At 38.7% G+C, this 17,028-nt stretch overlaps 1 protein-coding gene across 2 annotated transcripts; it reads right to left on the bottom strand.

The window, feature by feature from the left end:
- Nucleotides 1-1,096: 1,096 nt before the first annotated feature.
- On the bottom strand, nt 1,097-16,604 carry LOC127118656 (E3 ubiquitin-protein ligase UPL1). 2 transcript variants are annotated; one of them, XM_051048891.1, is made up of 17 exons: nt 16,394-16,604; nt 16,007-16,144; nt 14,039-14,134; nt 13,753-13,956; nt 7,028-13,595; nt 5,835-6,889; nt 5,455-5,757; nt 5,175-5,379; nt 4,692-4,966; nt 4,293-4,588; nt 2,830-3,931; nt 2,604-2,750; nt 2,425-2,505; nt 2,117-2,342; nt 1,852-1,991; nt 1,520-1,626; nt 1,097-1,342 (listed from the first exon to the last, which is right to left on the bottom strand). In XM_051048891.1, exons 2-17 carry the CDS (start codon nt 16,100-16,102, stop codon nt 1,240-1,242), a joined length of 11,004 nt encoding a protein of 3,667 aa, XP_050904848.1. In that variant the 5' UTR covers nt 16,103-16,144; nt 16,394-16,604; the 3' UTR covers nt 1,097-1,239. The 2 variants fall into 2 exon arrangements, with proteins under 2 accessions (XP_050904848.1, XP_050904849.1); XM_051048892.1 differs by having other exon boundaries at nt 16,007-16,140; nt 16,394-16,588.
- Between the last annotated feature and the right edge of the window lie 424 nt (nt 16,605-17,028).

The following is a 17,028-nucleotide window of genomic DNA, read 5'->3' as shown; positions in this document are numbered from 1 at the left end:
AGATAAGGACAAAAATGGTTGAAACAATTCCTCATTCGACTGAGGCAATGCAACAATCTTCCTTCCGTGGTTAAGAAACTTATGTGGATCACGCTCCTGAAATTTGTCAGAAATAATCAATGTCAGAAATTTGTCCATTAAAATTAACGTAAAAAAATAATGAATTCAACTAAGGCTACCTCTTCGATTCAGATATGTCTGCCAGTATGGTCTGGATACAGAGGCAGTAATGACAAATCAATTGGGACAGAGGCTCAGCACAGGCAGCAACCTCACTCTCCGGAAGTGGCACTAGATTAGCTGCATCAACAGTAGGAGGTGAAATTGAATCAGCAACATCTACAGTATGAGGTGGCATTGGATCAGCAGCATCTACAATAGGACGTGGCACTGATGAAACCTGACGCCTACGGGAAGATGGAGTGGCATGAGAAAAAGCACGAGCCCTAGAAGTAGATGGCTCTGCATGACTAGAGGGACTAGGAGCCTCCGGAACCTGCTGAGTCTTCTCTCGCCTCATGGGTGCATGTTGAACAACCCTTTTGTGCCTCAATTTATCCTTTCTATCAGCCATTATACATGTAAGTTAAAGTGAGACCGATCATTAGTGCAGGCAACCAACACAAGCAAGAAAATCAAACCAAAAAAATAATACAAAAATTCCGGAGATGCATATCTAATAAAACGCTGAAAAATTCCGGAGATGCATATCCGATAAAACGTTAAAAAATTCCGGAGATGCATCTCTGAAATTTCCTTTAAACCTTAATTATTAAGTTTTGAGTTGATATAGAGAAAATTTTGATGAAGAGTTTGTTGCAATTTAATCTTCAAAACAATTCCAAAAATACATCTTCAAAATTTTTTATACATTAAAAAATTGCCTAAGTTTTGAACAAACTTTGTATAATAATGCCTCTCTTTTGATTTTGTAGTGTTTTCTATTAGAATTGTTTTTAGGCTATGTATGGAGTATGTACCATTTCAATTGTCTTATGATATTTGTATTTCTTGCTGGTTTGCTATTAATACTGGGTTTTGCTATAAAAAATATTACAGAAATCAATTATAAACCATATCGAGGCAAAGCCGCCAATTGAAAAACTGCCACAGGGCATTTTCTATTGCAAATATACTACTGTACAACATATAAACAGGATATTTAAAAAAATATTCAAACCCCTGTACCACTCAATTATATTCTGAAATAACTCCTAATCTAAAACGTATTACAACATTTTAACCAAATCCAAATCCCTCGCTTGCTTCGTGAATCGCTAGCAGTAATCTCTCTTCCAAATGTTGTTTAGATGGATACTCTGGCAAATCCAATTGATTGAAACTGCGCCAAGAAAATTCCGTGTTTAATTAATTTCAAATCAAACAGCAATAAACAATAACGGTGGTGGCAATGATGGTGAATGATGAAGTGATAACATAGTATATCAGCTATAATCATCCAAACAGAAAGCAAATATGTATATATAGTGAATAAATTGAAAAGGATAAAAAGATATACCAAGTATGAGCAGAAGGCAAGTGATCAGGACTTCCATATGCTTTATGTATCTGAAACTTCTGGGAGCCTGAAATTCCTTGAAGTGCACTAAAACCTTCCAAAGGCACCTGAAACATCAATGTTGAAAATCAGAACCCCAAATTGCACGGCTCTAATAAGTGTCAATGACATTCATTTTAAATCAAGTAGGATATAGAACACTAGGTTCTGTTTAGTTTGGACAATTTTCTCTTGACTAAAATGCCTCGCAAATAAATTAATAGCTCAAAAAATGGGCTAGTTGAAAGTAGCTGCCGCATAAGGGAATCAATCCTGTGTTTTTAGCAGTATACCTTGGATGTGCCGGTCACAAATTGCAAAAGCCGAGCCTTGTCTTCTTTGCTTAAATCTTGGACAACCTCCCAAAACCATTGAATAACTGGCGATGCGGCACTATATCCAGAATATTCTGTATTTGCTCTCAAGTCATCCACTGAAACAAAATGCACAACTGTTAAACCTTCTGTTTCATGGGATTTAAATACTTGACAGCGGGAAGAAGAGCAAATAAACATAAATGACATCAAAAAAAGGAATGGACAGCTACGAAAGTCTTACAATCAATATCAGGAAGCCCACTGATCAATAACTCCAGCTCTTTGTCATTGAATATGGATATCAACTCTCTGGGAATTAATTCACTGAACCCTTCCAAGAAAGCATTTATTTGAGGTCGAATAGCAGTTGTCAACCGATGCTCAGCAACCAAATCAACATACTGATGCTTGTTCTCTTCAGTAACTTTGATATTCCGTCCACCAGGAATCAACTCATAATCAGTCACCTAACAATGTTTTTTCAAGATTAGAATAAAAATGCACTGTCCAATAAAAAATATCAAATAAGTTTAAGGGCATAGCCAATACTTCTGTCCGTTCATATAAGATTAATTTTTCCTCATCTGCATCAATGCTAAAAGTAAGATCCAGAATATCGCTAATATCATTCTGCAATTGTACCAGAAACAAGATATTATCATCGCATTAACCAGTTAACAAAATGTGGGGACAATATAAAATGAGGGGGGCTATAGAAATACACTTGCCTCAAGCATCCATTTCAAATTTTTGAAATAGTCAGGATCAATGGCTTCAATATCATGGTATGTAACTTTGACCCCAAGTATGTGCTTGTAGAACGAGCGCGTAAAATGGACATCCAAAAGTTGACCGTCAAATAGTGCTTTACTAACCTGAATAATGTAGAAAGGGGTGAGAAAAAATCATATATTACCAACAGCAAGCATTAAGAGCAGTTGAAAACAGACTCACCACTCTACCAACAAACTTGAAATAAGATAAATGTTCTGTTTGATAAACAGAGTTAGGATTTGGTTGAAATGTTGACTCATTGCCGACTGTAGTAAAAAGCAGTGCTCCCTTGTCAAAAATAACTCTGGATAACAATTGATACCACTCCCTTGTAAGTCCTCCTGCATCAATACCTTCCTCCCCTTGAAAGTGAACAGTCAACCTTCCCTTCAATTCTTGAGTTGGTCTCATGCGAAGCTGATTATAAGAATCTTCTAGAACATATGCCCTTCTTACGGATATTCTTAAGGGGCTATGGTGATGGTCGTGCTGATGCTTAATTTTTGATCGGAAGTGGGCCCGTTTGTTATCAAAATCAATAAATCTTGGAACCTTCAGCATGAGGGAGAAAGATTTCTCAAGCAAACCAGGATTTTGTCTTATAAAAGCATTTAGAAGCTTTCTATGCTTCTCTGAGAACCTAACAAAAGCCATATTTTTCTCATCTACTTTCACACCAAGTCCGGATACTTTCTGCTGAGATGTGGATGTACTGGCATTCTCAACGTCAGAAATAACAGGAATACTTGAGTCATGACTAACACCTGGCTGTGTGGGGTGCAATTTCTCACAAACCACAAAGAAAGATTCTATGTATGGCAAGATATTTTGAGAGCCAGCTGGAAGTGGAGGCATGGCACCAGTTGGTTGAGAAGCAGATGATGTAGATGGGGTGAAGAGCTCAGATGTAGATTCGGAGTAGGACTCTATCTTGCTTATGCAACAGCTCAGTTCATGCCACAATGGTTCTAATGCTGAATTGATTTGCCAAACCTCTGAAAGAGCAGCAGGAGTAACTCTATCACCGTGATCCTCAGTTAGTGATGCGACAAGGGAACTCAAGGCTTGCAAAACTCTCAAAATTGCAGCTCCATCAGTAGATGTAGTACTAAGAAGAGCTTTCATAGCTTCACCAAAGACATGTAACTCGGCCATTGCAGAAGATGTCAAATTTTTAACTGCTTCAGCCAGCTCAGTGACAAAAAGCTGACAATGAGTTGGAGCAATGGCCACCAATTTCTTCACTACCTCCCCAACAAGAGTATAAGCATTATCTGACAAACTGGGAGGAATACACAAAAAATCAGGTCAACTCCAGCATCACTAAAGGATTAACATAGTCAATACGTCACTACTCACTACAACAATAATAGCCAGAACAATCTGGTCTGGTGATGAATGATACCATTTGTGGAGAAACAAAAGTAAGTAAATGTCAAGTAAATGTGGATCGATAACAAAACTAGTATAACAGATTGTAAATTATTTAGGAGCTCCTAAATGATTATTTTTTAGCATCCCTACCCTCGCCCAGAACCAGGAACTCCTAGTCAGGGTAAATAAATAAACGAAAACTGGGCATATTGGCAAAAATAGAGACAAATGATCAGCACAAATTTACAAACAAAGGCCTGTAAGCATACCCTTCATGTGCAAGCAGTGAACACAGGAGCCGGAGCTCAGATTGTGGCAAATTACTCAATACTCTCTGAGACTCAGATTCCACATTATTATCAACGGGTGTGGGTTTGGATGAATCATTAACTGTAGTAGATGCATCAGCCTTAGAAGTCAAAATGTCAGAACCTGTATTTGTTTCTGCCTCGACAGCAGAAACTTGAGGACCCGGCGGTGACTGTGAAGTCGAAATCAATGGTTTATCAGATGGAGTGGACTTGCTTCCAGCACTATCAACTATTACATCCAGTAAATTTAGCAGCTGAAAAAACAAGCACATGTACAAGGTATATCATGTCAGCATTCAGTAAGCACATAAAATTGAAATAGCATATAGGCGCGAATAAAACCAACCAAATCATCACCTGCTCAAGATGGGCTATGCTCCTCAAATAAAGTGGTTGGTTTAAAAGACCCAAAAGCACTGCAATGGAAATGTACCCTTCATTACTTTCACCTATATTGACTTCGTCTTCAACAACCATCACAGCTTTGCCACGTGCATCACTAGCATTATTTTGTTCTCTAATCTCAGGATGCGGAAGCCTAGACTGAAGCAAATTATTTGCCACATATAAATGATTACGAGCAAGATAAGTGAGGGTTTCCAGTACTCGCCGAGACAGCAGTGGGGGTACCCCTGTGTAACCAAGCAAGATAAAAGAAATTCATTAACTAAATTATCATTTAATTAGGAAACAAAGCACTCCAGACAATAAGACTAGTCAATTTAGACATAAAAAAAACACCAGAATACGGAAAGCTGCTTTGGAGATTGATTATTTGAGAAAATTCAAGACTGCAAGCACCAACTAAGAAATTACGTTTATATAATTAAGTATTCTTACCATCAAAAGACTGAGGACGTGAATACATTACATTGCTCTGACAGCCATATAATCTATACAGTGGCTCAACAGTACCAAAAGAACTGACAGGCTTTCTCACATCAAGCATTAGCAAGTCCATCAGAATTTTCACCAAAGATACTCTTGTTTCACTATGAGCACAAAGATTTAAAAGAAGCCTCTGCAGTTGGCCTTTATAGAGTGGCTGCAAAAATGTAAAATGCATTATAGATGATTTAGGAATCATTTAGAAGGGCTTTTTCGTATTACAAATTACTACCTGCACCATGCGAAATAACCGAACCATGCCATGCAAGGCTTCCGTGTCAACTAGTGGAGCTCCATCAGCTTCAACAACCTTAGCTCCACTAGACCGGCGTGAAGAATTTGGTCCCCCTACTGCATCTAAGCCAGAACCAGTGCCATCACCGCGTCTTGAAGTCTCACCTCTACGACTTCTTGGATACATACCAAAGAGGGTACGACTGTAACGGTGTGCATACCTCTCACGCAACATATTTGCCTCAGCAACAAGGGCAGGTGTAAGATTGGCAAGGATATTATCAGATGAAGTTAACAGAACCTGAAGAAAATAAGAAAAGACAAAATATCAGATACAATCATACTTTTAGAAAAATAGCAGTCAGTTGATTAACTCACCTCTTCTCGTAAATCTGAAGGAAACGTTGCAATTATTGAAACTGTATCCATTTCTACAGGTTGACCTTCCAACTCCTGAGACTGATTTGACCTCTGTGCTTGCTGTTGAGCCAGAACTTCTGCTCGAATATCTGCAGGGAGGGCAGCAAGGAACTCTGGGTCAATATCACCAGAATTCTGAGACTCGACATTTGGTGGCTGAGCCACTTGACCTTGCTGAGCTGAGAGGACTTCAGCACGCAGTTCCTCAGGAAGAGCATCTAGAAAAGCAGGATCAATTGCTCCTGATCCAGCATCACTATTCACTTGCTGCTCTGCTGCTGGACTTGCTTGATCTGCATCACGGCTTGAATTCTCAGATACTTCGGCAACACTGTGAAGAGGTGTATCTCTTCCAACAACAGGGGGAAAATGACCCAGAGGCATATTTGCTCTTCTTGTGCGTGCAGCCTGTGAATCACCAGCTATTCTGTCTGCAGAAACCGGCCTTTCCCCTCCATCATCATGGCCATCAGCACTTCCAATCTCAACATCTAGGCTCCGGAGGCTTTCCCCAAAAGTTGCTCCACTACCACTACTCTCTTGGCTCACAGCTTCAACATCCCTCCCAGCACCATCATTATGCTCGAATTGTATCTCAACAGCCAGTGAGCGAGTGTTTGATACATTTGTTTGCTCTCTTGTCCCTGCAGGTCTGATATCAGCTTCATTACTGTTATCAATTATTGAAGGAGTCGTTGTACTAACTCCTTGAATAGCATTACTTTCAACAGGGATGTCTGGCCTTGCACCACCTGAATCTTGTGCCTGACTGGTTTCAACATTACCATGAGAACCCGCTTCTGCTACATCTTGATTAGGCGAACTTTCAGGGGTTTGTTGCCTTAATTGAGAGACAAGCAACTCCTCAAGTCCTTGTGGTACAACACTAGTGTTTGATCCACCACTCTGCTGGTTATTATCAGTCCACAAGTTCAAACGATTTCCATGGCGTCCACTTCTCAGTGATCGAAATATATTATCCAAACCTGATGGATTGTTCTCGAGAAAACTATCTGGAAAATTTTGTTAAGATGCCAAAAACAAGTCATTAAAACTACACATCCAACAAATAACAATTAGTAGATTCAGGAAAAAAAAAACTCATTAGTGGAATAATATATCAGTTGCAATAAATTCAAGAAGGAACTAGCCTGATTGTCCCATAGAGGGGGGGAATGAGGAAGAAGGATCAACCAAGAGTGGATGACGGGAAGGTATAGCAGTATCACCAGTTCTTCCCAAAAGACTATATATAGATGTTGTCCGCCCTGGACGTCTGGATCCAAAAACTTCAACCGGCATTACATGAAAAGCTTCATTTGGAAAAGTATTATCTCTGCCAAGAACCTCAATGTGGTCAAGAACATTAATTCCATTAATGCCCTCCTCAAGTCGGAGTATAACACCATCCTCATCTTCCTCATCTTCCTCGTCATCTTCATCCATCACTTCATCATCAAAATCATCATCATCAATCTCATGGTCATCTTGATCTGTGTCAGGATGTGGCAAGTGATGGACTTCATGCTCCAAGTCATTATGCTCCTCATCATCCTCCTCGTCTTCATCTACATCTTCGCCTTCATCTCCAGACATATCATCATCCTCATCGTCATCCTCATCAAGATTTTCTTGGCCATGAGGCTGGATTTCCAATTGCAGACCCACACTTTCCATTCCATTTTCAACATCTCTTGCATCCTCAGAATTTTCATGCATGTAATCATCCTCATTGGCAGGAGGAAAGTTCCCATTAAGATCTTGATCATGTTCCATATCATCTGTAACAGCTTCAGACCCACCATATGTCTGACCTGTGTAAGGCCCCACTTGGTCAGCTTGACGAGAACCGTGATTGGCTTGAGAAGACATATCTATGGACTGAGACATATCACTAATATTATCTATTCTTCCGGGTTGTTGTAGATCAGAAGGTTTTGCTTTCCCTCCATTGGAATCAGCAGAATGGACATGCTCCTTGCTAACCAACTCAAGAGCTTTAATAATACCAGTTGCAACTTTAGATGAATCAGTATGATCCAGGTCCAAAATTTGGAGGGTACGAGTAAATGATTTAACCAAGCCAGCATCAATAAATGTGGCAGAGGCCTCAGCTGAGATGCATGCGCCAGTAGGTGTGCGAGCAGCCAAAACATCATTAATCAGATCAATAAAAACCAGAATTTCATTGCCCGGAGGCTTAACACCATGACTTGAATCAACATATTCATTGACGATAGAACTAATCTCGCTAAAAATCCTTTTCCTTGCCTCTGTGGAACGGACACAAGCAGCCACCATAAACTGGTTAGCCCTGGTTGCTAGTTTCTGCCTCCAATCGCCATCAACTTTCTTGTCCCTTTTGGAGTTTCGAGAATGTGGAAGAAAATTATGAAGAATATGGTAGAACATTCCACCCATGCTTAAACCAACAGGACTCTTCTGATAAGTGACCCTACTGCTGCTCAATTCAGCATCTCGTCGAAGTAGAACGTGAACTGATGATGAATACATCAATAATATCTCTGTCAAAAGCTTCAAAATAAAGACAGTCTTTGCAAGTGATGCAGAAGCCTCTTGACTATTGGTTTCGTTACTGTCAGACATGGTTGCAACTGCTTTTCCTTTTCCTTTATTCATAGAAACATCAATGTCCATGTCACTTGATGTTGTGGTGCCAGGAAGTACGTTTGAGGCATTGTCATCCTTCAAGGGAGGAATAAAAGTGCATATAGATTCAAGCAGCAGTTCAATCACATCAATAAAACTTTGACTAGGTTTTCTATGACCTTTGATACTCTTGGCATTTGAATCATGAGTTTTGCCATGGCCATTGCCAGTGCCAGGAGCTTCTGTGTTTGTAGGCCCAACACCAACCTTACCATCACTATTCTGTACTTTTTCTTTCTCCAATGATTTACACTTCTCCTTTTCCTTCTCTTTCACTTTGTCTTTGTCTTTAAGCAAGACAATGTAAGGTCTCTCGCCTACCATTTCAACTTGGCACACAGATTGTGCAGCTTGCATAAAAACTGCTGGATCCCGAGAAATCACAGAAGCTAAATTTAATAGAAAATTGCGAGGATTGACCCTTCCATTTGGATGCCGGTTGGGCACAGCTAAAAGATTTTGTTTTATCTCGGATTCCATTGCTTGCCGAAGTGTTTGCGGATCTTCAAGAATATGACGAACAATACTAGCAGCAACATTGTCAAACCCAGAGAAGAGGCTACTTGTTGGCAAAGAAATAAGTAGACTTAAACCACCAGCATCCAAAAAAGCAAGGGCAACAGAATGATTCCTTGTAAGATTGGAACATAGCAGCAGAACAGCGTGCATTGTGTCGGAGGGAAGTTGATTCTTCATACAACTACATGCAATCTCAACAAGTCTCTTCTGCTCATGTATATCCGCATACTTCATAGAGAGTCCCAATGCAGACTGTAACTTGCTTTGCCTATCTTCATCGATAGTAATTGATGCCTTCTGGCTATTCACAACTTCCTTCTTCAGCTGCTCTGTGATTTCAGAATTTAGTTTTTGATCCACCTGCAACAACCTGTCTAAGGCAAGAAAAGCAGCTGTGACCCATTTTGGCACCTGCGGTTTCTCCTTGCTATCAAGACTAGAATCCCACTGGTTGAGTAGATCAGAGGCAATTCTGATCAATCCACTCTTGGAAGCAGCTTCTCTTGCCACGGGATCCTCATTAAGAATTAAAGCAAGAACATGAAAAAGAGTAGCCAGCATGATGTAATTTTCATTGCTAGAAACTATACCACATTCTTTGATCCGGTCGACAATAAATGTGACAACACTAGATCTATGTTTACCATCATCCTGGGAGCATATCATCACAAGCAAGTCGCGGACAGGAAATGCAAGAGGTTCTTTCATCAGAAGTTTTGTGCAAGTAGACAACAATTCATCAACAGAAGGAAATTGGACTATCTCTTCTTCAAGCTGCTGAGCAGTTGTATTTGCATTTGAATTTGGAACTTCATCCTTGGTGTCAGATTCAGAGCTTCCAAGGGACATTGCAAGTGCTCGGGCAAGTTCATCATCTTCTGGTACTTCCTCTGGATGTGAGAACAACCACTCCATTGCCAACTCTACACTATTTGACCCAACATGCCTCAAAGCTTCCTCTGCTCTAGACCGCGAAAAACCCATCTCTACAATGGTAGAAATAGTTGTTTCATTAGGAGGCGGTCCAGTAATACGAGAACCACCACTGCCATTTACATTTTTTACTTCAACCCCTGAATAAACATGCCTAATGATAGAGATAACTGCAGAAATAAATTCGTAACTGCAGTCACCAAACTGGGCATGAGTCCAAACAGGAAGCACGGTCTTCAACACTATAGATTGGAGGACTTTCATAAAAGTCTCGGGGTCCCTTGGGAAAGGTGTGTCACCATTTGTAAGGGGCTGTGCAAGCAAATGCTTAGTGAATGATGATAATATAAAAGATGATGTTACAAGATGGTCCATCAATTTCCCATAACTAGCCAAAGAGCCATAAATCCATGAGTTATTAGTATCCTCCTTGTCTTCTTGCTTTGCATTTGCATCATCAGTATCCATAGGCGAGGCAGGAACCCGATTAACTGCAAAGAGCAGCTGACTAGTAGCTTCAAAGGTGGTCAATACAGATTGAATAACTCCACGTCCATACAAGCAATTCAACAGAACAGGATTGCATGAATCTGGCCTCTCCATTAGCATACTATCTGTGAAATCAATCACTTTCCCAAAATACCGACACTTTGTTGATATTGATTCTTCTGTTCCCGAGAGATTTACATGGCCCCCATAATTCATGTGATCTAGAGCAATTGATGCCAAAGTAGAAGCTACTGATTTTGAAGCAGGACTTACATTCACAATATCATCACGTCGACGGGATGGTAGCAACATCACTTTTCCTAACTCTTGGAACAAATGGGTAATGTGAAATGAAAGTGATCGGACCATGTCACAACAAGAGGTATAATACGACCTATGCTTGTCAGATTCCTTCTTATTAACAATCTCAGCATTATCATCAGACCCAGAATGATGCAACTGATTACTGGAACTTGACCGCATATTTGGCCCGGCAGAAATAGATCGATGTTGAGAAGCAGTGGAACGGCCCAAATCTCGATATAAGTTTATAAGGTCAAAAAACTGAGATTCGATGTTCCATCCCGATGTCCTCCTTCTCAATAATGGATCAAGTAACTGCCTGAAAGAATTGATCCTTTGCTCCTCGGACTCGCCTGCATCCCGTTCAGCCTGTTGTGAATCAGAAGAACAAGAACCATCTTCCTCAATCCCTTGCTTCTTATTTTCAAGTAGAGCAATTTGCCATAGAACTTCACGGTGGACACGCCCAATGTCTTCAAGAACATCCTTACTGCCATTCCCGAATTCGGTAAGCAACGCACTCACCCAACGGTTGTCTTTTGCTGCAGCAAGAAAGAGTAGGAACTCAACAAGGAAAAGTGAAGAAAATATTCCACCATCATTTGTCATCCTAGGATCCAGCAACAAAGGTTCTGAAGCTTCACTAAACCCAGTTAATGTTTTCTTCAAGTGCTCTCTAAGAGAGGAACAGAAGGCGTGTGCCAGAGGAGTGGAGTGATGTTGAGCAAACCCCTTAAACACCATGGTGCTGTGTAAAGCAATGGACATGCCATCTGATGATTGAGCAATAGTGGGTCGTAACAACAACTTTAACAAAGCTTCAATTCCTGATTTTTCCACAAATAGCCGACATGTTTCAGAATTTTCCATAGTCCTATGAATCAATACCATCAAATGAAAGACACATAGCTGAATAAACTGTTCATCACTTATGCCTTCTGCAGCCGAACATGATGGGCCTACAAGGCAACCATGGCCTTCATTCTCTTTGACTTCAGAATCTGTTTCCATTGCAGTACCCTCATTAGCTTTTCCAGAAACTCCCGTACCATTTTCATCACCAAGGGATGCAATCTTATGGATGATTTCAATGATAATATCAACACCAGTACTTCTCAATGAAGACACATGCCGTAGAAGTTCCTCAACAGCATTTGCCAAAGGAACAATAGCCTCATTCATGGCTAAGACATACCTTTTGCTAGTGAAAATATCAACAAGGAACCGCAGTGATGAAGATTCTTTAACAGCCTCTAAACCTTTGGCATTGAGACAAATGGCCCCAAGACCATTTGGAATGCATGTCAAAGCCTTTGATGAAGGAAGTAGTTCAGATCCAACTGACGACAAAAATGCATCAGGAAGACCCATATCGTGCAGAATAGAAAAACATGTAGGATCTTTATGGATTATTTCACTCATAACAGTAACAGCTGAGTAATAAACATCGCCTCCAAACTTATCTACATTCTGGAATATTAAGCTTAGAGTAACAGGCAATGAATTGTCATTAGAATATTGAGATCTTGCGGTGTTTGCAGGCGCATATGTTGCAGAACCAAGTGCCTTGAGGGAGACCTTTATGAGCCTCTTCTGGGAGTACAACTGATCAGTACTATGCCTTGAGCTTTCGCCAGTGAGAAACATGTTATCATTTTCTCCAACTAACTCAATGACCCTTTGTACTTCTTTCCATAATCTCTGAGCCAAAAGTTCAATGCCTCCTAACTCTTTAAACAAAGATACAGCTGAGCTACTATAATCCATCAGCTTCTGAAGGGTTTTTACAGCAAAACAGACTAAATGAACATGTGCAGGATCAGAATCTTCCAGAAGCGGCAAGAATGTAGGTACCATGCCAGAACCTCTAATACTACTACCAGAAGTTGACGTTGAAACCACATGAAGCAGATAGAACTGAAGAAGTGCCTCAACAAAGGCAAGAGTAGATGGATCGCTAGAATTTTTTAATGACAAAATAGCCCTCTGCAGTACATTCAGGAGTATCATACGGTTCCCACCAGCAAAACTTGAACTAGATCCACTAAGTATCCGTGCCCGTTCATGTGATGAAGTATACGCTGCCAACTGGGCTCCTAATGCAAGCATTGCAAGTGTTCTGATAGATCCAGATATGGTTTCTTCAGATCGCACAACTCTAATTAATTCATTTGTATATTCCGGTTCATTAGCAAAAAAGGACACAAGTTCGTCATGAGCATCGCCAGATTGGACCAGAACAATGAAAGAAAGTAGGCATATCCTGCTGTAAAGCCTGCATATTCTAGGAGACCGAAATGCGTGAGCATATCTAATTCTAGAGAGCAACGAAAATCTGAGCTCGGAAGGAATGTTATATTGTTCAATGCATTGCTTTAACAATGACAAATCATCTTCTTTGCGGAGATGCAAATCTGGCATATGTATGACTGTCAAGCCACGGGAACTCTGATCTGCACCGAGTTCTTCACTTTGAGCACTGGGTCCATGCAATTCAAAATAAAGAGTAGTACCTATGCGATAATTAGATTGATCACAGCCAACCTCTACATCGGAAGGAAACAAGCTTAGTGCGTCATTTTGAGCTTTCTCATTTGCCATTACACAAGAGTACAATCCCAGGCCCTCCTCCTTGCTTCCCCATCCCTGTGCTAGGGATAAGAGAGAGCTGTTCACTGAACCACAGCCAACCATCTTTACATTTCCATGAAGCTTAGAGGGATTAATTTTTACAAGTGCAGAAAGTGTTTCTAATGCCGCAATAAGAATCTCAGGATCGGTAGATGCTAGCAAAAGTTTGAAATGCTGAGGAAACAGGGAGAAGGTATTAAAATATAGTATCAAGATTAAAATATATATATATATATATATATATATATATATATATATATATAAACCATTGGATTAAAATAAATTAGAATTAAGACCAAACTTATCAAGAAACAATTTCTGTCCAACTAACCTCTATGCCATCAAAGGTGCTCTTGTTTGGACAGTTCTCCAAAATTATTTGCATCACTCGTAATATTTGCAGAACTGCATGTTTAGGTAATGGGCTGTCATCTTCTAGATTATCTAACAAAGTCAGGTCGTTTCTACACGACAAATAAGTCTTGAAGTATGTATTAAAATGAAGTAGCAATGGTCTCCAGTGATGAAAATTCCCCTGATGTGAAAAACAATGCATAAGGCACCTTGAAAATAGAAAAAAATGACTTGATACAGCAAGACTATTACATTAATATTACCTTGTCATACTCCCACCGAAAGCCAGATAGTGGTATAGCAATATCTTGTAATGGACACTGGATGACCTTCTCAATAAAGGCTTTGACTTTAGGAGGCTGGAACCAAATAATCGTCAAATTTAGATGACAATATATGGATAGAAGAGGGAAAACATATGGGAATACATGTGATAGATATGATTACATATGTATCCACAAATATGAAAGTACATACAAATAAATCTTACAAGTACAAAATTATGGAATGCGGATGAAGAAAATACTTAATTGATTTCATGAATTGCCTGTGATAATCAATTATGGCTGAGGAATAATCATATTACTTAATCAAACTTATAGAAAAAGAAAAATCACCATCATCAAACAATAATTCTAACAGAAGGAGTAAAAGAAGTTAACTGAACATCCTAAGGAACTTGTCATTCGATTCAAAAAAGTGCATGTGTAAAAGAAGTACCAAATCCTAAAAACTAGCAATTTGGAACACCACAATAACGCATCCATGAGGCTTGAGAGAAAGTATTGTTAATTGAAGGGATGGATTTAGTCCCACATTGCTTAGAGATATGACATGTGTTGTGTTTATAAATGGGGGCAATCCTCACCTTACAAGCCAAATTCTGAGATTAATTAATTATATTTAGGTATATCACTTCGCTTTATGTGAAACACATGTTGGGCATTCGAACATTGATCAAATAAGTACTAGCAAATAACTATTAACTAATGAAATTAGCAATTAGAATATGCCAGTGATAGAATGTATCCTAATCAAATATATAGGTAATGTTATCTTAACCATATTATTTGTCGAGTAAGACAATAGCTTTTTAAATAATTAAGAGACCAGAGTAACTAAGTCTTAGTTCTCGGTTATTTTAGTAAATAAATATATCATGGGCATATATATGTTATAATGGAAGAAAGCAACACCTTCAAATTATTAAATATACAGACCCTAAAACAAAAATCAGAAGAAAAATGAAGTGAGTTGCTTATAGTGTTCAATCTTACTTTATAACTTTCATAGTTATATCATTAAATGGTTTATAGAAACATCTCTATTCAGTCAATCTAAGACCGAACTTAAATAACCCATTTTTTCATTCAAACCAAATAATCCACCGTTAAAAAAATACAAAATACAAAACCAGTAATCCAACAATCAGCCAATTCTGCACCAAAGATTATTGATTTGATTACATGCAATATTAGTTTCCCTGACTATGTATCACATCTCGAGCAAGACCCAGTAACTCATTTTTCTATTTAAATAAGCCACCTCAGATTAAAAAATAATCGGATAAGATATTTTGGGTAACTACACTGCTCCAGTTTATAGAACTTCTGCAATAAACTTCCAGCTAGCCGCCGGTGAAGGTTAGTTTAAGTATGTTGTGAACAACAGTACTAAAAAAAGTAAGCACAGATACACACTTAACAAATGGTTAACATGGTAGTATCAGAATTCTTTGATTACAGTTTGTCTCAAAGAGAACTGCAAATTTGCAGAAAAAACTGCGCATAAATCAAATGACAAAAACCACGTAATCAACCATGTTATATACCAAACTACAGGCACATGAACAATGTGATTAACTTCCTATAACTTGCCCAAAAATAGGCTATAGAGCCGACACCTCTGGAAAAAGGTGTGTCTGTGTCAGTGACCGAAACTTGTGATTTTGTTTATATATGCCTTATAGCTTCTGAGGCTTCCAGTAAACAAATATCAACCAAAAGCACAATTTGTTTTCCTATCTATATCAACTAATAAATGGTTAAATGCACACAATATTCAAAAATACCAATGATGCTGCATATTGCCTTAACTTCCCTCATGCAACAAAAGCATTCCAAAAAAAATTGAATAATTCAACACTGATTCAATCAGTTAAATATCAATCCCATTAAACCATATTCACGAACATCACGACACAAAAAACAAGTGAGAGAAAACACACTCACAGGCTCAGAATCCAGCTTGATTGAAGGACCAATGGCACCTTCACTGGACAGAAGTTGCCGCAACCTTGAAGGCCAATTCGATCTTAGGGTTGTCATTTCACATAAACTTCTCTACTCTCAAAACTCTCAAAACACTGCCTGAAAAAAAATATATATATATATTTAAAAAATAAAAAAATACAGTTTGATTTTTTAATAATAATTATAATTATACTAATAATCAGATTAAGAACAAATACAAAATTACAAACGGTGATTAGAGTAAACGGAATCGAAAAACACGAAAAGATGATAAAGAAGAAAACGAAATCAGCAATTGAGTAGATCAATTTCGTAACAACAACAAAGAATAAAGATAGATATAGTTATATTTAGGTAAAGAGAAACCTGAGAGATGAGAGAGAAAGGGGTTAGGTTGATACACATCCGAAGTGGAAATGAAAATGGAGGAGAAAGTGAGAGGGAAAGAGCGAAGCGAAACGGAAACCCCAAAAGAGAGAGAGAGAGAGTAAATTGTTTACTATGAACACGAAATAGGGTACTTGTGAAGAGAGATGAGAATATATATTGTGATGAAGTAGTGTGGAATAGTTACTTAACTTGTTGCTTCTAGAGCGGGGTTTTCTCAACACGAGTTATTTTCTTTTTCTCCAATCCATTTTTTTATTATATGCTTCTAACTCAACTTTTATTTATTTTTTGAAACTTGCCACCCATATTTTTGGCTCATTAAGACACTAAGAATTTTACCTTACACTTTTTTTATTAGGTGTTAAATGTTCATTCTCTTCGTTTAGGTTTATTCCGTAAAAATTCGTAAAAAATCGGATGGAATAGAGTGGATATTGGATAAAATACAGATTCAAAATTTTGACTTGTCTTATAATTATACGAGAACAGACGAGACGGGATGGGTATATTGGAGGGTATAAGTCTAAAATATTGACTCATCTTGCAAAATAAGACAGACAAAATGGGTGTGTTCAACGGGTCATCAGTAGTATTGAATCTTTCACTTCCAC

The sequence above is a fragment of the Lathyrus oleraceus genome, chromosome 2, assembly GCF_024323335.1.
Source record: "Lathyrus oleraceus cultivar Zhongwan6 chromosome 2, CAAS_Psat_ZW6_1.0, whole genome shotgun sequence".
NCBI classification, from domain to species: domain Eukaryota; kingdom Viridiplantae; phylum Streptophyta; class Magnoliopsida; order Fabales; family Fabaceae; genus Lathyrus; species Lathyrus oleraceus.
Note: the sequence above shows the minus strand (reverse complement) of the source record. Positions and strands in the feature narration are given on the sequence as shown.